The sequence below is a fragment of the Salmo trutta genome, chromosome 5 (assembly GCF_901001165.1).
Source record: "Salmo trutta chromosome 5, fSalTru1.1, whole genome shotgun sequence".
In the NCBI taxonomy this organism is placed as follows: domain Eukaryota; kingdom Metazoa; phylum Chordata; class Actinopteri; order Salmoniformes; family Salmonidae; genus Salmo; species Salmo trutta.
The window spans coordinates 13,291,486-13,313,527 of record NC_042961.1 but is presented as its reverse complement, the minus strand read 5'-3'; the positions used below and the strand labels follow the sequence as shown (position 1 = coordinate 13,313,527).

The window sequence follows — 22,042 nt, the reverse complement described above, 5'->3', positions numbered from 1 at the left end:
CTGTGGCTAGAACCTTAGTGATACCATTATTCATCTCCTCTCTTGTGGAAATGCTCTTTAAATGTATATATAATATATATAATAATTAAGTGGGTGCTTACATTTGTCCTATTTCACACATGTGAATTGGACATTTGTTTTTTGCATATCTTACTTCCCCTGAGAGTGGGGTCAGAGCCAAGGATCAGCCATTATTGATGGCGACCCTGGAGCAATTAGGGTTAAGTGCCTTGCTCAAGAGCACATCGACCGATTTTTCACCTATTCGGCACGGGGATTTGAACCAGCAACCTTTCGGTTACTGGCCCAACGCTCCTAACCGCTAGGATACCTGTCGCCCTCTATATATATAAAATATATATGTCCATTTAAAGAGCATTTTATATATTATATTGTTCTGATATGTGTTATAAAGTGATTATTTTTCCCCGTTATTAGTGTGTCAGTACCAGAGAAACTGGAGTTTGTGGTGAATAAATATGCAGAACACACCCATGAGAAGTGGTCAATGGACAAGGTAACTGAGCTTTGTGTTTACTATGAGTATATTAGCTTTGAGTTTAAAATGTGTACTGTACAAGAACTCTGTGGACACTGTCATTCTATGTAATATGTGAACTGCTGTGTATGAAGAAGATTATGCTGTGTGTGTATAGGAATATCATACTGTATATGATTAATTATGTATGTTTATCTTTCCTATGTCTCAGTTTGCCAATGGCTGGGTCCATGGGGAGCTCTGTGAAAAGACCAAAGTACACCCTCTCCTGAAGCCTTACAGAGCTCTTGCTGAGAGGGTAGGTCTAAGCTACAACATACAGAGTACTGTTTGTTTTAGGATTTGATGGATATTTCGAATAAAATATCAATTTGTCTAATATTTGTCTGTCGTGAACGTATTGCAGTTCCAAAGTTTTATCATCCTGCTACTGTCACATTGGTTTTCCTCAGGACAAAGAGGCGTATCGCTGGTCTGTAAAGGAGACCGTGCGAAGTATGTTGGCCTTTGGCTGGACCATAGAGAGAACTAAAGAGGGCGATGGCCTTGGCCTACTCACCTGCTCACGCCGCATCTCCCAGGCTGGACAGGTAAAGTACTACAGTATTATAGGACCTGAATCCATAGGACCTCACACAGCACTGTTGGCATTACCTTGTTTAAGTCCTGCTCTGATATGAATCTGTTGACTTTTTCCCATCTGTTGCATTTCTTCCTTCCTTGCGTTCTTCTTTGAAACTGAGCAGCTGTACTGTCCGTATTGTTGTTGTAGATGTTGTTCCCATTTGTTGTTGCTGTTGCTTTCATTCACACTGAATTTACTGAACTATTGCAATGGATGCATAAAAAGATGTAAATGAATGCATGTCTCTGTCTCTGCGGTTTAGCTGTCGTTTGAAGGAGCATCAACCTTCACCCCCAAGCCAATGGACATGAGCAGTGTGACACTCTCATGGGACCAGTGTGTAAGTCAGGACATAGACATACTGTATTCATATACAATTAGGATTATTGTTATTGACTGTAAAATAACTGATTGTTTTACACTTTCCTTCAGTCTGTGACTGAATTGCTGGCTGAGAACTACCATAACACCTGGTCCAGGAAGAAGAAGCAGGAAGTGGATGCTAAAGGTAGCATTTCATCACAAACCATGATGAATTAAGCTCTAACAGGGGTTTTGCCTCTACTGTAGGTGATTTCGTGTACCTCTGGCAACTTGAAACCAGGCCAAAAAGTTACTCAGTGTTCTGAAGCAAAGCCCTGTGCAGAATGATTAATCTACATAATGACTCTTCATCTCAAATAAATGCTTATGTGAAAAAGACTGGTAAATTCTCTCAAATGCGCTGGCTATCCTTTCTGAATTTCATATACGTTAATCTATTATACTTTGATCCAATTTGTTACTCCAGGGGGAGGGGGTCATTCTACGCTGGTGCCCTATGATACCCTCCCTACCAAGGAGAAAGCCAAACTGAGAGAGAAAGCCCAGGATGTCCTGAAGTTCTTCCAGCTGAACGGATACACAGTGTGGAGGTGAGGAACTGGCTGTCAATGACTATGACAACTGATGCTAATGGTCAGTGGTCAGTGTTCTGTAGCCCTTTACACTTGTACCTGTATACAGGTTGAAAATGGCACATTTGGACCCTGTGGAATCTAGAAACACAAGCATTTCGATACACCTGCAATAACATCTGCTGTGTGTGACTGTATGTGACCAATAAAATGTGATTTGATTTGATAAGCGCCTAAATTGGAACGCAGTGGTTGTACAGTAACATGCTATACATGACGTCAGAGCTCTGGGTCTGCATAGTGCTATATGGGTTTTGACTGACAGCCATTCTGAACTTGAGCACCGCAAGGATCAAGAAGTTGCCCCTATCCTTCCTGCTAATTGTGCAACTTTTGCAAAAAGTTCTATGTAGTATTTACTCTAGTTCACTCTATGTATTTTGGAAGATGAGACGTTGAGGATTATAATGCATTCCGCTTTGATGTCATACAAGCCAAACACCCGTGAATCTGAATGTGCACTTCACATTTCCATATCATAAACCTCATAATGTTTGAGGTACAGTTACAAGATGACATGACGTTATACCCTGGGTTGTTCTGAACACGAATGAGCCTATGTTTGTTGTATTGTGAAGAAAATCTCCTGCGGACCACGCATCTGAATGCACCCATGACTCCATTCTATGCATATGAATTGCTTAGTGAAAGCCTAACACTGTAAAGTTGTATTTTATAATTTAGCTATTCACGTTGGCAATAGAAGAAGCTTTCAAATTAGGCCCACCTGACCCAGATTGAGATTTATAATGGACCGTTTTTGGATTGCGTAAACAACAACACTAATTGTGTGAAGGTGGGGATGCAGAGTTGTGTTCCAAAGAAAATAACTACAAGTGTTTTTGCTCTAGTTCCTGAACGGCACAGCCAGGAGTGCTAAGAAAAGCACCATATAGTTGAAGACTCTGAGTCATAAAAGTGCATCGGAATTACGTAGCAACTGTTCACACTTTGGAGAGGTGTGTGTGGCCACTAGAAATACCAGTTGCACCTACCCCAAATTTTTAAAGAATATTCTTATGTTACTGAATGTATCCAGAGCATTTTCAGATTTTGTTATCTACAAATGCGACGAAAAGAACAGTAATGCACATGAAATCAACAGTGTAACGTTTGGATTCAGTCTTGTGTCAGTTGAACTGTTGTGTTTTTTTTCTTCTTTTAGTCTAATCATTTTCCCATAATCTCCAAACTGTTACTTTTTAATTACTACAATGGTTATGCATATGCTATCCATATTTTTTCAATGTAGCCATATCCATATAGGCCAATTCCCACCAGTGTAAGGGGATAATCATTGTTGTGCATCCTTAGCCTAAAACTTTCATTAAATATCGAACTGTTATGTGCCTTACTCAAATGTATACAGTAAACCTCTATTAGCCTCAGTGTCCAGACAATCTGTCTTCCTGACGTCTTGACGACATCACTGTGCTGCATCTCTGCACAGGGACAGAAAGGCAGCAGAGATGGACTCACCAGCCATAGCAAACCGTTTTGCCTACACTTTCCTACAGCAGCTCCTCTCGTACACAGAGGAGGCCCAAGAATACATGCAGGAGCTGGGTAAGTATGGTAGCCATACATCATCAGACATCTTTCCTTTTATAAGTGACGTCAGAAGTGTCACTCATCTCTTACAACACATAGCATGTAATTGGATATGTTGTGTTTTTCCTCAGAGCTTATGCAGGCAAGAGGTCAGATACCAATAGTACAGGCTCCCCACCAACAGCAGATTGACTTTTTCAGCAAGGTTAGTAAACGTAAAACCACTTTTATTTTCCAGTCCAACAACTGAGATGGGCATGTACTGTAGGTGGATGTGAAAGAACAGTTTCCACTCTGTTGTCCTGCTTGATTTGTCCCTGGCTATTATTCATTTCTTTACAACCACACACTGATATAGGCTAATTCGTTTTGTTGGGATGTTGCCATGGGCAACTCAGTAAGTGAAAGCTATTGTGGCTCCAGGAATTGATACAGCCATTTTGGAAACCCATGTGGGCGTGTCGATTGCCATCAGACCGTTGATTAAGCCTCCCACGCTCCCTGTAAAGAGACAGAAAATAAAAGGGTCTAATTCCCACTGATGGGACTGCTGATTCATGCTGCAGCCAGCCATGTATCTCTGCAGTCTCCACACAGAGATCAATGCTAAGACATAGCAACAAATACAGCACAACAACTATGACTTTTCCATAGGAAATAACTCAAAACAGACGCAATGGGTAAAAACGGTCAATTTACCAAACTACATTGATAAAGTGATATGAATAGTCCATATTGGTGTGCTGAAACAAATAAATAGTGTGTTAGGTCTATTGGGTTAGATTTGCCTAAAAACACTTGTCTCCCACAGGTGGCGTTACCCCTTCTGGAGCAGTACCTGAAGAACCATCGCCTCTACTTCCTTTCCACCGCAGCCAGATCACGAGGCAACGGAGGTCATGCCTCCAATAAGGAGAAGGAGATGGTCACCAGGTATCGGTTATTAACATATTACAATAATAACATGTTAGCAGCATTTAGCTTTTAAGTGTTTTTGTCATAACTGTCTATGCACTTTAAAAGGGGCATTTAAACCAACTTGGCTTGGTTTAAACATAGAGGTGTCCTCTGTCTTCTCTACCTTTTACATTCTCATCATATTTCATTTTCTATTCCTCTTCTCTCCATCCCTCTCTCTTGTCCTCCCATCTTCAGCCTGTTCTGCAAATTGGGAGCTCTTGTCAGACAAAGGATCTCTCTGTTTGGTAAGGATGGTGTAAAGTTCATGTTTTCATATTGCTACTGTTTCCGTTCATCTGCATATACAATAGAAAATGATTTGGGAAGGGTGTAACACGACTGAGGAGATGGGCGACAACTGGAGAGGGGTGGAGACTAGCACAAGACAGGTGAAACGGATCAGGGTGTGACAGAGTGTTGGTTTTATGTGGAATCATACTGCCCCACAGAACCCTTCCAGCCCTTCAATGGTTCTTTGCAGTTAAAAAATGTTTCTTTCCTCTTTTAGTAATAATTATAATGTAGGGCCGATGGCTTATTCAGATATTTTGGGGCATGTCTTTTTGTGCAACAATCAATGAGAGTGTAATTTCAGTTTATCGAATCTATTGTGTTATGCTATTGCACGTTATATATAACTATGGCCAGTGACGGTGTCTTGTGAAAGACTCACGTATGGCCTTGTGTAATTTGAGAACTGTTGACCAAGTCAGTAGTTCTCAATTCTCTCCTCAGGGACTCCCAGCTGTTCCAGAGCTAGCACACCGAATTCAACTTGTTAATACACACCTATAAACACAACATGTAATTGTAACTACACTGCTCAAAAAAATAAAGGGAACACTTAAACAACACAATGTAACTCCAAGTCAATCACACTTCTGTGAAAACAAACTGTCCACTTAGGAAGCAACACTGATTGACAATACATTTTACATGCTGTTGTGCAAATGGAATAGACAACAGGTGGAAATTATAGGCAATTAGCAAGACACCCCCAATAAAGGAGTGGTTCTGCAGGTGGGGACCACAGACCACTTCTCAGTTCCTATGCTTCCTGGCTGATGTTTTGGTCACTTTGAATGCTGGCGGTACTTTCACTCTAGTGGTAGCATGAGACGGAGTCTACAACCCACACAAGTGGCTCAGGTAGTGCAGCTCATCCAGGATGGCACATCAATGCGAGCTGTGGCAAGAAGGTTTGCTGTGTCTGTCAGCGTAGCACGTGACAGACGTGATAGAGTCTGGAGACGCCGTGGAGAACGTTCTGCTGCCTGCAACATCCTCCAGCATGACCGGTTTGGCGGTGGGTCAGTCATGGTGTGGGGTGGCATTTATTTGGGGGGCCGCACAGCCCTCCATGTGCTCGCCAGAGGTAGCCTGACTGCCATTAGGTACCGAGATGAGATCCTCAGACCCCTTGTGAGACCATATGCTGGTGCAGTTGGCCCTGGGTTCCTCCTAATGCAAGACAATGCTAGACCTCATGTGGCTGGAGTGTGTCAGCAGTTCCTGCAAGAGGAAGGCATTGATGCTATGGACTGGCCCACCCGTTCCCCAGACCTGAATCCAATTGAGCACATCTGGGACATCATGTCTCGCTCCATCCACCAACGCCACGTGGCACCACAGACTGTCCAGGAGTTGGCGGATGCTTTAGTCCAGGTCTGGGAGGAGATCCCTCAGGAGACCATCCGCCACCTCATCAGGAGCATGCCCAGGCGTTGTAGGGAGGTCATACAGGCACGTGGAGGCCACACACACTACTGAGCCTCATTTTGACTTGTTTTAAGGACATTACATCAAAGTTGGATCAGCCTGTAGTGTGGTTTTCCACTTTCATTTTGAGTGTGACTCCAAATCCAGACCTCCATGGGTTGATAAATTGGATTTCCATTGATTATTTTTGTGTGATTTTGTTGTCAGCACATTCAACTATGTAAAGAAAAGTATTTAATAAGATTATTTCTTTCATTCAGATCTAGGATGTGTTGTTTAAGTGTTCCCTTTATTTTTTGAGCAGTATATATAATATGGCTATAACAACAGAATAAAAAAAACTTGAATGTTTCCACAAAGAACCTTTGAGATTGAGCAAGGTTCTTTATAGAACCATTCTCCATAAAGGTTATGTAAAGAACCATAGTGGAATCCTTTTTTTGGTGCAATTTAGAACCTTTTTTAATGGTTCTTTATAGAACCTTATGAAATGGTTCTTTATAGCACCATACATGTTCCATTTAGAACCTTGAGCATGGTTATTTATAGAACCTTCAAAAAAAGGTTCCATATAGCACCAAAAAGGGTTCTGCTAAGGTTACAAGCCAAATAAGCCTTATTTGGCACTATATACAACCATTTGTTCTTAGTGTGTACAAAGACACAACCTATCCGTCTCCACACACCTAAGCCCCAGATCCGATTAGCAGTTTATGAGATTGTGATCCCTATGATTTTGATTTCCCCTGTGTGTGTTTCCTCAGGGAGCGATGCACCTTCCATTGTCAGCTGTCTTCTCATACTGGCCCAGTCTCTGGATGTCAGGTAGATAACACCGTCTCACTGTTACCCAGGTCGGCTGAGCTGTTGTCACTCAGGCACTTGATGTTATCTGATATCTTTTGGTATCACTATTGGTGCCAGGGCTGCCTTGTAAGATTGCGATCTCAATGGAACTCACCTGCTTAGATAAAGGATTCAGTTGATAAATGAACAAATAGTGTTGCCAATAGCTAGAGGACTCATGAGTAGTACTCTTTCTTTAGTGAGCAGATATATTTGATGAAGAAAAAGACTATATAAAAATGCTCTTCATTCATGTTTGCAAATTACACTCTTTGACATTATAAACAGTATGTTGCTAATTTAGACCAGATGTTATATATGAGCCAATAATGGCATTCAATTCATTCAATAATATGGGTAACCTCCTTCAGGACTTTGATGAAGACTGCTCCAGAATCAGCCAGGGTCTCACTACGGTCCTTCTTCGAGGCTGCAGCGGTGGACCTGGAGATGACCGTGGAGAACCTCTCTATGACCCAGAGCTGGACCCAGTCCAGAGAGGTGGCCCAGATCCTGGACTACACCAATACCGCCCTGCTGCCGACTCTCACCTCCATTTTTGAACACCTCAGCCACAATCAGTATGGAGAGGACCTCTTGGGTACGTGTGGCTCTGTATCCTGGGAGGTAGAATAATATGTGTGGTGTTATTATGAGAGTTTGTCAGTTTGGGGAGGCCCTACATCAGAACAATCATTCATCCTCTCAAAGTTGAGTAAGGTATTTATGGTTACTGGTGGGATAAATGGATGTCTTGTGTATTTTCCAGGTTGACGTTTATTGGAATGAGTCTGGTGCTGGAGGCAGAACTGAGTGATTTCTACTAGATAGGCCAGCTGGAAAGTCAAATTGGCATTATTATAAAAATGAATGGTCTTAATTTAAGGTTAGGGTTAGGCATTAGGGTTAGCAGTGTGGTTAGGGTTAGGCATTAGGGTTAGCAGTGAGGTTAGGGTTAAGGGTAGGGTCAGGTTTAAAATCAGATTTTATGACTTTGTGGCTGTGCCAGCTAGTGACCACTCTGCAGAGCTGACTCCAGAACAAGATTCATGACAAAACATGCTAATCTGCTGGCTGTATGAGTCACTCTGAAAACCCACAGTATCAATAGTGTAAATACAATCATCCAAGTCAATCTGTAATCACAACCTCTTGTCTTCCAACTATGTTGTCCACTAGAGCCCAGCTTCCATCATACCGTACATTGTCAATGTCCTCCATATGTCTGGTAGCGGGTGAGACGCCAGGGAGCAGCTGGATTTAAGACCTCTTAAATCATTCAGAGATGCCCTCCCCTCTCAGCCAGCTTCCATGCCTCATCTCATTAAAACTCAGTCATTTACATGGCGAGGTGGCACATTCTCTCTGCCAGTGATCACGACGGCTATTCACTAATTATTTATTACATTAATCAAATCTCACCCACTGTGAGCTCTCGCTGTCTCTACATATCAACTTCCCTCTAGCCTTCACACTGTAGCCTCTAGCCAACACTCAGGAAGTTGTCTGGAAATCTTAAGCTTCAGAGGGATTTATACAGCGAGTCTCACCTTCTCCTTTACAGTGGACAGTGTCCAGGTGTCCTGTTATAAGATCCTCAACAGCCTCCACTCACTTGGCATCAGCAAAAGTTTCTACGTGGAGGGGTACTTTTTGTCATTTAGCTTTGTGTGATGTAACATTCCAGTATTTGACAGTTAATGTATATGTTTGTAAATGCTCCAGATTAATACAGTCGTAAAGTATGCACGACTTTGTACACATCAATATTCCTCTCTCTCTTGTCATGCTTATGGCGTACTGTGTGGGAAACAGAGCTGTCAGCAATCTGTGCGTGTGTTTGTAGGCAGAGACCGTCAGCAGGAGCGTGTCTGGCAGCGCTGTCAGGGGCTTTCCCTGTGTGTTTCCTGGAGCCAGCTCTGAATGAGGACAACCCGTACTCCATCTACAACACCATGAGCCCCAGAGAGCGAGAGGGTAACCGTACACACACCTACTACTCTGTTTAGTTACACTCTTAGAGAAAAAGTTGCTATCTAGAACCTAAAAGGGTAATTTGGCTGTCCCCATAGGGGAACCCTTTGAAGAAACCTTTTTGGTTCCAGGTAGAACCCTTTTGGTTCCAGGTAGAACTCTTTTGGGTTTCTTGTAGAGCCCTTTCCACAAATAAACCTTTTTTTCTCGGAGTGTAGCTGAGGTGTTTCAATCTGTCCCTTCTCCTTTGTTTTAGATGTGGGAGTTCCGGACGAGGTGGAGGAGGTGTGTCCTCTCTTGCCATCTCTGCAGCAGCTTCTGGGGGAGGTGGAGGAGCTGGCAGGGGCAGGCTCAGGGGCACGCCAGGCCCAGTACAGCCATGTCACCGAGATCACCCTACCCTTGCTCTGCAGCTACGTGTCCCGTTGGTGGCAGCATGGTCCCGAGGGCCAGCTGGAGAGCCCGGTCTGCACCTCACTCACCTCCCAGCATGCAAGCACACTGCTGGGAAACATCCTCCGCATCATCCACAACCACCTGGGAACAGGCCAGGGAGACTGGATGAAGCGCCTAGCAGGTAGCCCTATACTGCTCTCTTTTCCATCTGCATCTACTGTTCACCCTAAGGATGATATATTAGTTGTCATCACAGCCCTGCCAGTTGTCTTCAGTCCATATGTTTGCCTCATAGCCTCAATCTCTTACTATTACTCATTGTTTGTGGCACCATGAAACAGTGTTCATTTAAACACTTTCAGGCCTAATTTCCCAGTTGTTTCATCTAGACATTCCTTCCACTCATGTCATGATTGTATCAATCAGTTCTCTCATTCTAATGCACTAATTGTCAGTCTCTCTGAATAAAAGCGTCTGCTGAATGACTAAATTAATTAGACTAAATGAATCCTTCCTTTCAGTTTTCTCTCAGCCAATCATCTGCCAGGCCCACCCCCAGTTGCTGAGGAGCCACTTCCTGCCTCTGATGGAAAAACTGAAGAAGAGGGCAGAATCAGTGCTTCAGGAGGAGGAGCAGATAAAGGCTGAGGGGAGGGCCGATGCGTCTGAGGCGGAGCTACAGATTCAGGAGAAATTCATTGTGCTGGTGCGAGACCTCTACGCCTTTTACCCTGTCCTCATCCCATTCGTGGACTACAATAGGTAAGGCATCCTGCCGAGGGGATGGGGATATGGGAGGGGAAATTCTAATGTTCACTGATCATTATTGAATACATAACAAACCAGTAATATATCAACATGCGACTAACAGTCAAGGTTATATTTTGACAGCATGGAAAGTGGTGTTTTCTTATAATTTTTACATCTGAGATTCTGACAATATTATACTGAACAAAAATATAAACACAACATACAACAATTTCAAAGATTTTACTGAGTTACAGTTCATGTAAGGAAATCAGTCAGTTAAAATAAATGAATTATGCCCTAAAATATATATTTTTTCACATGACTGGAATACAGATATGCATCTACTGGTCACAGATACCTTAAAAAAAACAGGTAGGGGTGTGGATCAGAAAACCAGTCAGTATGTGGTGGGACCACCATTTGCCTCATGCAGCGCAACATCTCCTTCGCATAGAGTTAATCAGGCTGTTTGTGGCCTGTGGAATGTTGTCCCACTCCTCTTCAATGGCTGTGCAACGTTACGGGAACTGGAACACGCTGTCGTACACTTTGATACAGAGCATCCCAAACATGCTCAATGGGTGACATGTCTGGTGAGTATCCAGGCCATGGAAGAACTGGAATATTTTCATATTCCAGGAATTGTGTACAAATCCTTGCGATATAGGTCTGTGCATTATGCTGAAACATGAGGTGATGGCGGCGGATGAATGGCACAACAATGGGCCTCAGAATCGCGCCACAATATCTCTGTGCATTCAAATTGCCATCAATAAAATGCAATTGTGTTTGTTGTCCGTAGCTTATGCCTGCCCATACCATAACTCCACCGCCACCATGAGGTAGTCTGTTCACATCGTTGACATCAGCAAACCACTCGCCCACATGACGCCATACATGTGGTCTGCGGTTGTTAGGACGGTTGGACGTACTGCCAAATTCTCTAAAACAACGTTGGAGGCGGCTTATGGTAGAGAAATTAACATTAGATTCTCCGGCAACAGCTCTGGTGGACATTCCTGCGTTCAGCATGCCAATTGCACGCTCCCTCAAAACTTGAGACATCTGTGGCATTGTGCTGTGTGACAAAGCTTCACATTTTAGAGTGTCATTTTATTGTCCCCTGCACAAGGTGCACTTGTGTAATGATTTATGCTGTTTAATCAGCTTCTTGATATGCTACACTTGTCAGGTGGATGGATTACCTTGGCAAAGGAGAAATGCTCACTAACAGGGATGTAAACAAATTTGTTTACAAAACTTGAGAGAAATAAGCTTTTGTGCGTATGGAACATTTCTGGGATCTTTTATTTCAGCTCATGAAACATGGGACCAATACTTTACATGTTGTGTTTATATTTTTGTTCAGTGTAGAATGTGTTAATGCATTTTGTTTACAGCTCTCACATATTGTTGTTTCAGAGCAAGTTGGCTACGGGAACCGAACCATGAGGCTGATAAGATGTTCGGCATGGTGGCAGAGATCTTCATATTCTGGGCCAAGTCTCACGTGTGTGAAATAACAAAGATTTGGATGTTGCCTCGCATCTTAATAATGTTCTCACTTGTAACCCGTCTGATTTGCTATTGCAGAACTTCAAATGGGAGGAACAGAACTATGTGGTCCAGAATGAGATCAACAACATGGCTTTCTTGGTCAATAATAACAATCACAAAATGTCCAAGGTGAGAACCTTACAGATTTGTTTCTGAACTACCACAAACAGCACTGGGTGTCCATTATGTGTGCTTTGTGGTTGCGTAAAACATATGAATAAATAATTGACACTCTAACCATGCAAAGTGAATGATTGAAGTATAAGTCAACTATGTATTTCTATTCATGGTTTTTAATGAGCAGGTGTCAGACCAGGAGAGGAGGAAGATGAAGCGGAAAGGGGATCGCTACTCCACACAGACCTCTCTCATCGTAGCCTCCCTGAAGAGATTGCTTCCTGTGGGACTGAGTGTGTGTTCCCCAGCAGTCCGCGGCCTTATCACACTGGCCAAGAGCCGCTTCACTCAGGTATGGAATTTGGTATGTTATTAGGATCCTCAATAGCTGTTGCAAAAGCAGCAGCTACTCTTCCTGGGGTCCACACAAAACACGAAACACAATACAGAATGAATTAATACAGAACATCAATAGACAAGAACAGCTCAAAGACAGAACTACATTAAAAAAATGTAAAAGGCACACGTAGCCTACATATCAATCCTTTGTTTAATGCCAGTAGCAGGTCATTGGTAAAAATAGAAAAGAGAGCTGCCCTGTGCTACGCCGCACTTTACATGTTTGACATTAGAGAAACTTCTATTAAAGAAAACCCTTTGTTCTATTAGATAGATAGCACTGAATCCACGATATGGCAGAGGTTGAAAAGCCATAACACATAAGTTTTTTTTCAACAACATGTTATGGTCAATAATAACCTGTTGTTGAAAAAACGTATCTGTTATGGCTTTTCAACCTCTGCCGTGTTGTGGATTCAGAGCTATGTGGAGTACTAAACACACACCTTCATCTTTCACTGCACAGTGAACTACAATGACAATTTTTGTTTCACCTTTATTTATACAGGTAAGTCAGTTAAGAACAAATTTTTATTTACAATGACGACCTGTCAGGGAGAGAGTGCAGCACGTAAAGACATGATACTGCTCAAAGACGTTTTGTCACTGTATGTCATGTAACTGCAATGTGCAAACCCCATGTTTTGTGTCTCCAATCTGCTATCGTTAATAATGACAGCTTACTGCTTTTCACAGAAGGACACAGAGGACGAGATTCGAGAGAGCATTCATAATGGCCTGCTACGTCTTCAGAGCAAAGTAATTGCAGTCATAGTACATATGATTTAAACCCCATGGTTTTCCTTGTCGTACTCATAGCACACAGAATACACAGGAACCATAGGTCCTAACCATCTATTAACTTGCCCATATCTTATGTAGCTATTACAACGATTCTTACTTCAATTCTAATATGACATAAATGAACTGAATACATCCATGTATAAAACACACATGATCAGCTCCAGTAATCTAACCCCACTAACTAGAACTGCCAATGATGTCTTTTGAGCATCATGTGAATTGAAAATTGTAATATCTCTGCCATTTTTCAAGTCATGCCCCCCCCCGTCCCCCCCCCCCCCGTCCTTGACTTTTCCTAAATAGTCTATTTAACACACTGATGTGCAGCTGATGGGGCCTTCCTGGGGCATACATTTACACTTCATTATAATTACATTTATAAAACATATTTGCTGTTAAACGCATATATGGGAAACACTGAATGTGTATGTGCCAAGTCCCAGCGACGCTTTTGCTAACAGTCTGCTCTCTGTGTTGTAACAGCGGGAGGCCCCAGGGGCTCGGTGGCAGGATGTCCTGTTCAGGGACTTCCCAGACCCCACACGGGACACCTCAGACCCTCTGAGGACAGTAGAAAGGGTCCTGGACATTGCTTGCGTGCTTTACCACCTGGACCAGGTGGGCTTAGAGAATGCTGCTCTCTTACCCTATGATATGCTATTAGTAGAGCTTTTAGTAAAACCTTGTATCACAGAAGTTAGCTACTCTCTGGCTCCCAAAGCTATTTGGACTTGGCTATGGTTGTGTAACAAAATACAGTTTGAAAAGTAGCTAAAAACGCAATTTGATTGTTATCTGAATCTGAACATTTGCCTTTGTCTATAGGTAGAGCATCCCCAGAGGAAGAAGGCAGTGTGGCACAAGGTGTTATCCAAACAGAGGAAGAGAGCTGTGGTGGCCTGCCTTAGAATGGCTCCTCTCTACAACCTACCCAGGTATCCCAGAAACCTCAGCTAGTGGATGATTGGTGTCAGGTTTCTATTGATCTCATGTTTCCGATGCGTACAGGAACTGAGCACAGTTTCATTACCAATAGACCACAGTAAACAGTGGTCCATTTGGTAAGTACAGCGAGAATATGAAACGGCAGAGCAGGATATTGCAGTGTGTTGGTGATTGGGATGCACTGTAAAACCCAAAGATGACCCACTGGGCACAAACTGTTTGAATCAACATTGTTTCAGTGTAATTTGTCAATGTATTGTGATGTGGAAACTGTAAAATGCATTTGATTTGAAAAAAGTAATCAAAAGTAATCAACCCTCAACTGTTGTTTTGATGGTGAAATTTCAACCACAAGATTATGTAATCCTGGTAACCAAATTTCAACAGAGACAAACCCTTTAGAAAATATGTCAGATCTTCAATGTTATATCCACTATCAGAAAACAACAACAATAGGCTGGACAGTACCTCCTACTGGACAATTGATTTACAGCTACCTTTTGGTCTCCCGTCCAGGGTTTTAACCAAGCCCAGTTTAGCTATGATGTTTGTCACTGGCTATTACCAATGTGCTATCGTGAGAATGATTGTAAAGAGATCTCCACTTAAGAACTAAATAAAACTAAAACTAAACATTGTTGTTATCAAAGTCATTCCAAAGAGTAGATTTAGCAGAGACAATGAAATGTGACCAGACTTTATCACTCAAATATCATCAATGATGCTATTTATGCCTACAGTGTATAGCATCTGCAAAGTAATCAACAGCTATTGTTTCAATTCAACCCATAATTCAACTAAAAATAGACAATATAATAGGCCTAGTGTTTCAAGTTCTGGTTGATTTCAAATGTAATGATATTTTGTGATATTGTATTTGGTTGTCAACACAACATTTGAAGGAGATGTACAGTATATTCTGCTTGGATTGTTCCATCTGTGCCACTGACTTAGTCTGGCTTTAATTTCCGTTTGTCTTGAAATTAATAATTGATATGTTGGATTAACATCTCCATCTCAACCAGAAATCTAAGTTAAACAATAGGACTAAATCAAATCAAACATTATTTAAAGTGTGTTTAAGGTTTGATTTGATTTAGTCCTATTCTTGATGTGAATCCAGCATATCAATTATTAACAGTAATATTAAATTGTAATAATGAAAAGTGATATTGAATTAAAAGAGATGTATCTACTTCTTGGATAGTTCCATTTGAGCCACTGGCATAATCCCATTCTTTAACTTTTTTGAAATACAATTAAAAGCATATTAACTTGTCAACAAGTTAACAAATTATATGTTGGATTCACATCTCCAACTCAACCAAAAAAGTTAAAGAGTGGGATTATGCCCGTGGCTCAGATGGAACAATCCAAGCAGTAGATACTCTCTTTTAAATGTTGATATTTGGTTGCGTTGTTAACCAAACAATTCAATATTATTTTTGTAATACAATAAATATCCCTAAGTTAAGTCTATTTTACAAACTAATGTAACATTAAACCTTAAAATGAGTAACATCCATGGCCACATTTTCAGGTTACTGTAACTCTTAATGTCTTATGTAATTATATAAAGCATGAATGTTCAAGATAGCATGCATAGGTCATCGCAGGTCTCTGCATTGATCACTTGCACCATGTACTTTTAATGTAATCTCAACCTTAATCCAGGTAATTTGGTTCTGCTATTAGTTGAAGCACAGTGATAAGACATTGATCTGTTGTATAAATAAACAAATATATATCTGACATTGTATTTTGAACTTTGCTGTTCTTTTCAATTGTTGAAAGTGCAGTGAAAGACTTTTGTTTTAGTTGTCATCCAAATATCTGACATAGTTTTGCATTAGAATTTTCTTGTGCTTTAAGATGGTTGAAAGCATAGTGATAACACATAAATTCAACAACATTTTGGCTGTCTTCTTGAGTGAGTGAATACAGGTTGTAATCTCATTGATCAACGTCTCAACCAAATATTACACAATTATCCACGTTGAAATGGCGTGGTGTTCTCAGTGGGAAGTCCATATACCCCTGTCAGGCAGGTTATATGAACACAGCAATGTTAGCATAGTAAAAGGCTTGTGGGTTTGTACAGTGATATAACTTCTAGATTTACATACAAGTTTAACATATAAGCTAGCAGCCCCAAGACAATTCTCCACCATCTGTCCAATGTAAAGGGAGCCTGAGTTAGACTAAATAAGAAGCCTTGAATTCATGAGCCTAATCACAACTCATTCCTATACGCTATTCCTTCCTGTGTCTTGATTCTCCCTCTCTCTCTCTCTCTCTCTCTCTCCCTCCCTCCCCCGCTTTACTTACCTCCTCAATAGGCACCGGGCTGTCAACCTCTTTCTACAGGGCTATGACAAGTCCTGGATATCTGCTGAGGATCACTCCTTTGAGGAAAAGTTGGTTGACGATTTGGCTGTAAGTGTCAGTGTGAGCATTCTCAACCGGCAACAGTGTGAAAGTTTAATTCAACTCATTACTTCATCTTTGTACGACTCTTTCACACGGTCTTATTATAGCTATCCATTCATTCATGTTATCGGTTTTCTGGTGTTTCATTACTACTTCATTCATTGTTTGTTTGGACACATTTGCCATTGAGTTTTACCTAGTGATTATTTGTGAGGGCTCTATTATTTTGGGTTGTAACCCTTACGTCACCCTTATTTTCAACATCTGAAATCATATAGTTTTTCTGTGAGTGCATTGTTACTCTGGGTTCAATTAGAACTTTGTGTCTCTCCATGGAAGTAGGATTGGGGGAAATAACATGGCAAAGCTCAATTCCCAGACACTTCCGGCACTCAAGGGGTTTAACAACTAAATGGAGTGCTAAAAAGGGTGTTAACCCTATCAGTCCCAAGACCCCAGCAAAAATCGGCTTTTCATTTATCAGACTTTCATTTATCTGCATGTCCAGCCCTTATATTTAGCCTCACAATAAAGTGTTTTGTCATTTAATTTTCAGGACAACCAGAGCACAAAACAATTTGACATTAACAGTTGCATTCATAAGTTTAAAAGCAAAAAGCTAATAAAAAATGAATTTATATTAATGCTGTAAGTACAGACATGGTTTACTCAGTGGGATATGAATATCCAACTAGTCTGTGATAACTGTGTGGAGTTTGGGGTTTGTGACAGCAACTACAGTGCTTTCAGAAAGTATTCATACACCTTGACTTATTCCACATTTTGATGTGTTACAGCCGGAATTCAAATTGGATTAAATAAAACATTCTCACCCATCTACACACAATACCCCATATTGACAAAATTGTTATTGTCCTGCTGAAAGAGGAATTTGTATCCCAGTGTCTGTTGGAAAGCAGACTGAACCAGGTTATCTAGGATTTATTTCATTTATTTTTATCCATATAAACTCCCTAGTCCTTACCGATGACAAGCATACCCATAATATGATTCACCATGCTAGAAAATATGAAGAGTGGTACTCAGTGATGTGTTGTGTTGGATTTGCCCCAAACACAAAGCTTTGTATTCAGGACATAAAGTTAATTTCTTTGCCACAATTCTGTAACCATTTAAGGTCATTGGTCTCATGGTGAAATCTCTAAGCGGTTTCCTTCCTCTCTGGCAACTAAGTTAGGAAGGACGCCTCTATCTTTGTAGTGACTGGGTGTATTGACACCATCCAAAGTGTAATTAATAACTTCATGCTCAAAGGGATATTCAATGTAAGTTTTTTTACCCATCTACCAATAGATTTCCTTCTTTGCGAGGCATTGGAAAACCTCCCTGGTCTTTGTGGTTGAATCTGTGTTTGAAATCCACTGCTCGACTGAGGGGCCTTACAGATAATTGTATGTGTGGGGTACAGAAATTAGGTAGTCATTCAAAAATCATGTTATACACTATTGCTCACAGAGTCCATGCAACTTATTATATGACTTGTTAAGCTCATTAGACATTTCAGCTATTAAGTTTTTATTAATTTATAAACATTTCAAAAACATAATTTAACTTTGACGTTATGTAGGAATTTTGTGTGTAGTCGGCCAAAATCTCAATTTAATACATTTTAAATTCAGGCTGTAATACAATAAAATGTGCAATTAGTCAAGAGGTCTGAATACTTTCTGAAGGCACTGTATGTGAGCTTATAACAGTATTATAGACACGGTGTCCTGGGATTTCCTTTTATCTTCTATGCAGAGGAACCCCTTACCTTCTAACACTCATGTAGCTTGTGTCATAGAGCAAAACATACATGTGCATGTTTTTGAGAGTCTCAGCTTTTCATAGATAAAGTGGCTTTAAATGTTTTACCTTTATTTAACTAGGCAAGTCAGTTAAGAACAAATTCTTATTTTCAATGATGGCCTAGGAACAGTGGGTTAACTGCCTTGTTCAGGAGCAGAACGACAGATTTGTACGTTGTCAGCTCAGGGATTCGAACTTGCAAGCTTTCAGTTACTAGTCTAACACTCTAACCACTAGGCTACACTAGGCTAGCTTTTAGTAGTTTGTAGCTCAAATCATTCGGACTCTACAGACGTTTTTGTCAAGGGATCCGCCCATGTCTCACAAACACAGCTCTAGGTCCCGTCAATCACACACACTAATGATTGGTACCAACGTATACAGAATCTGGTACAACCCAGAAGTCTGTAGCTCAAGCACACTATATTTCAAATGGGATAGAAGTCCTAAATCACGCCAGCATTACGGTGGGACTCATTGGGTTAAGGGATGGGTGACTGAATTGATGTATATGACATTGGGTCTGAGGGGGGGGGGGGGGTCAGGCATGGGTGCCTATACTGTAGATAGACGGTCAGTGTGACACACATGTACAGAGTGGGTGTTCAGCAAAAAGGCTCCTTAACAGCTCCTACCTCCAGGCCATGAGACTGCTGAACAATTAATCAAATGGCCACCCGGACTATTTGCATTGACATCCTCCCCCTTCTGTTTTTACACTGCTGTTTATTATCTACGCATAGTCACTTTACTCCTACCTACATGTACAAATTACCTCGACTAACCTGTATCCCCGCACATTGACTCGGTACCCGCTGAATATAGCCTCATTTTTGATATTTTAGTGTGTTACTTTTTTTATTTTATTATTTTTTACTTTAGTTTATTTAGTAAATATTTTCTTAACTCTTTTTTTCTTAAAACTGCATTGTTGGTTAAGGGCTTGTAAGTAAGCATTTCACAGTAAGGTCTACACCTGTTGTATTCGCCGCATGTTGACACATAAAATTATATTTGATTAGTGGTGTGTTTACGTTGCAGAGAGCTGGAAAGCAGGAACGTTCTGAGAGAGAGGAGGAAGGGGCAGGAGAGGACGATGACAAACAGATTGATCCGCTCCTGCAGCTCATCACACTGTTCAGTCGGAGTGCTCTGACCGAGAGGAGGTGTGTGGGTGTGTGCGTGCGTGCGTGCACGTGTGCATACTCCAATGTTATTCCTGTATTAAGGACAATCAGAGGTGAAACAGCAGAATATTGGGCCTCCCAAGTGGGGCAGCAGTCTAAGGCACTGCATCGCAGTGATTGAAGCATCACTACAGACTCGGGATCGATCCCAAGCTGTGTCACAACCGGCCGCGACTGGGAGTCCCATAGGGCAGCGCACAATTGGCCCAGCGTCGTCCGGGTTAGGGGAGGTTTTTGCTGGGGAGGCTTTACTTGGCTCATCAAGCTCTAGCGGGCCAGGCACCTGTGGGTGTTTCCTCCGACACATTGGTGCAGCTGGCTTCTGGGTTAAGCGAGCGGGTGTTAAGAAGCGCGGTTTGGTGGGTCATGTTTCGGAGGACGCATGACTCGACCTTTGCCTCTCCTGAGCCCGTTGGGTAGTTGCAGCGATGAGAAAAGATCTTAATTGGATCGCAATTGGATATCACAAAATTGGGGAGAAAAAGGGAGTAAATAAAAAATAAACAGATCATTAAACTTTCTAGTTTTATTGAATTAGAAAAATGTGCCTTATCCATTTTTTTATATGGAGCAATATACTTTAGTTTTATCAGCTGTGCAATGAGTCATTATCTTTTCCTATACTTAGTTGCAAAGGAAAATTAATTGAAATGTTTATTCAAATTCTAAAGCAATCAGCCTTGCCTGCGCTGACATTTCTCTGCCACTTCCCATGTCCACAGTAAGCTTGGCGATGACAGTCTTTACATGTCCTATGCTGCCATAATGGCAAAGGTAAGACAGAGGATACAGTAGCAGTGTGTATTTCTATACTTGGGAATGTTCTTATTCATCACTGTTCATCTGAGATTCTCAACTTCTGCTCAATCCATCTTTCTGTCCAATCAAATCTCCCCAGAGTTGCTGTGGTGAAGAGGATGAGGAGGTGAAAAGCTTTGAAGTAAGTGACTCAATTCCGCCTTTCAATACAATCTCATGATGGAGATACAATCTCATGATGGAAAGATAGACAATTAAAAAACATCCACTACAGAGGAAGAGAAGGTGAAAAGCTTTGAAGTAAGTGACTCATTTCTCTCATGTTGTATGTTTTTCTATCTTTCATCTTAACATGATCAGCTTTATCATGAGATTGTATTGGTTAAGTAATGAATTAATTGAGTGGACTGTTGCTTTGTTTGCAATTGGGTTATTCAGTCCAATATTGATTAACTGACTGACATCAGATTGATTTTATTATTTTGTTGGATGGATCTATGGATGATCAGGAGAAGGAGATGGAGAAACAGAAGCTGTTGTATCAGCAGGCCAGGCTGCATGACCGTGGAGCTGCTCAGATGGTCCTCCAGACTATCAGTGCTAGTAAAGGTAACCAGAGTACCAACTGTTTTTGAATGTGGCTTTTTAGATATCACTCTCTAAAGTATTCAAAGTTACCTATAATCCAAAATACAGTAATGTTTAAAGATTGTAGGTAAATTGAAAAATGGCTTGTGATTGTTGCAATTTGTGACATTGAGTTGATGTAATTTTTTATTTCACAAAGGTGACATGGGGTCCATGGTGGCCTCCACTCTGAAGCTTGGTATTTCTATTCTGAATGGAGGAAATACCACTGTTCAGCAGGTACGGGCAGTCTTTGATAACATAATTAGTTATCGATTTTAGCTACAGATGAGGACACTTTGTTCTGAATGCTGGTTCAGGTAAACACCATTCAGGCTAGGAATAAACTGTATTTGTTACTTTTCCACACTTTCTCCAAGCATTTTTTTCACTCTATATAAATGTAGGATCTCAATTTGAGCCAGTTTGCGACAGCAGGAAAATAATCCTGCAGCAATAAAAAAACGTGGATTATAATTAATGGACATTTTTGTAGGGGTTGATACATTTTTCGTAAGGGAAAATCAAGTCTAATATTTTTAAGTGGAAATTACAAACTTCAGAAACCTCAAATACACTACAAGTTTTACATTTCCTACATTGTAGGACAGTTATCCTGCAACAGGGTGATCAAATTAAGATCCTGTATCTGTACTGCAAGTTACATGGTACAACATCATGATGATATTCACAACGAGAGGAATATCCTTTTCTCTTTGTCATGCAATATTGTCTCCTCATCCTATATTCAGCTAATTGTTTGATGTTTTGTTTCACAGAAAATGTTGGATTACCTGAAAGAGAAGAGGGATGTGGGTTTCTTCCAGAGTGTGGCAGGACTCATGCAGTCTTGTAGGTGGGTACATACGGGGCCGGCTCCAGGAATAAGCGACCTAAGCGGTTGAAGTCGGAAGTTTACATACACTTAGGTTGGAGTCATTAAAACTCTTTTTTCAACCACTCCACAAATTTCTTGTTAACAAACTATAGTTTTGGCAAGTCGGTTAGGACATCTACTTTGTGCAAGACACAAGTAATTTTTCCAACAATTGTTTACAGACAGACTATTTCACTTCTAATTCACTGTATCACAATTCCAGTGGGTCAGAAGTTTACATGCACTAAGTTG

At 41.1% G+C, this 22,042-nt stretch overlaps 1 protein-coding gene across 2 annotated transcripts in view; it reads left to right on the top strand.

The window, feature by feature from the left end:
- The window catches only part of LOC115193688 (ryanodine receptor 2), a 75,760-nt gene that overhangs the window by 37,307 nt on the left and 16,411 nt on the right, over positions 1–22,042 (top strand). For both annotated transcript variants that reach the window (XM_029752597.1, XM_029752596.1), the window contains exons 52-80: positions 439–517; positions 711–797; positions 952–1,089; positions 1,387–1,464; positions 1,557–1,632; positions 1,915–2,038; positions 3,531–3,646; positions 3,763–3,836; positions 4,443–4,564; positions 4,787–4,836; positions 7,075–7,135; positions 7,528–7,757; positions 8,721–8,802; positions 9,003–9,133; positions 9,387–9,707; positions 10,048–10,288; positions 11,699–11,786; positions 11,870–11,962; positions 12,138–12,302; positions 13,046–13,108; positions 13,637–13,771; positions 13,979–14,088; positions 16,438–16,534; positions 19,382–19,506; positions 20,250–20,301; positions 20,426–20,467; positions 20,796–20,895; positions 21,074–21,153; positions 21,693–21,769. In XM_029752597.1, the coding sequence (XP_029608457.1) occupies positions 439–517; positions 711–797; positions 952–1,089; positions 1,387–1,464; positions 1,557–1,632; positions 1,915–2,038; positions 3,531–3,646; positions 3,763–3,836; positions 4,443–4,564; positions 4,787–4,836; positions 7,075–7,135; positions 7,528–7,757; positions 8,721–8,802; positions 9,003–9,133; positions 9,387–9,707; positions 10,048–10,288; positions 11,699–11,786; positions 11,870–11,962; positions 12,138–12,302; positions 13,046–13,108; positions 13,637–13,771; positions 13,979–14,088; positions 16,438–16,534; positions 19,382–19,506; positions 20,250–20,301; positions 20,426–20,467; positions 20,796–20,895; positions 21,074–21,153; positions 21,693–21,769 (3,237 nt within the window). The remainder of the gene's footprint in view (positions 1–438; positions 518–710; positions 798–951; positions 1,090–1,386; positions 1,465–1,556; positions 1,633–1,914; positions 2,039–3,530; positions 3,647–3,762; positions 3,837–4,442; positions 4,565–4,786; positions 4,837–7,074; positions 7,136–7,527; positions 7,758–8,720; positions 8,803–9,002; positions 9,134–9,386; positions 9,708–10,047; positions 10,289–11,698; positions 11,787–11,869; positions 11,963–12,137; positions 12,303–13,045; positions 13,109–13,636; positions 13,772–13,978; positions 14,089–16,437; positions 16,535–19,381; positions 19,507–20,249; positions 20,302–20,425; positions 20,468–20,795; positions 20,896–21,073; positions 21,154–21,692; positions 21,770–22,042) is intronic.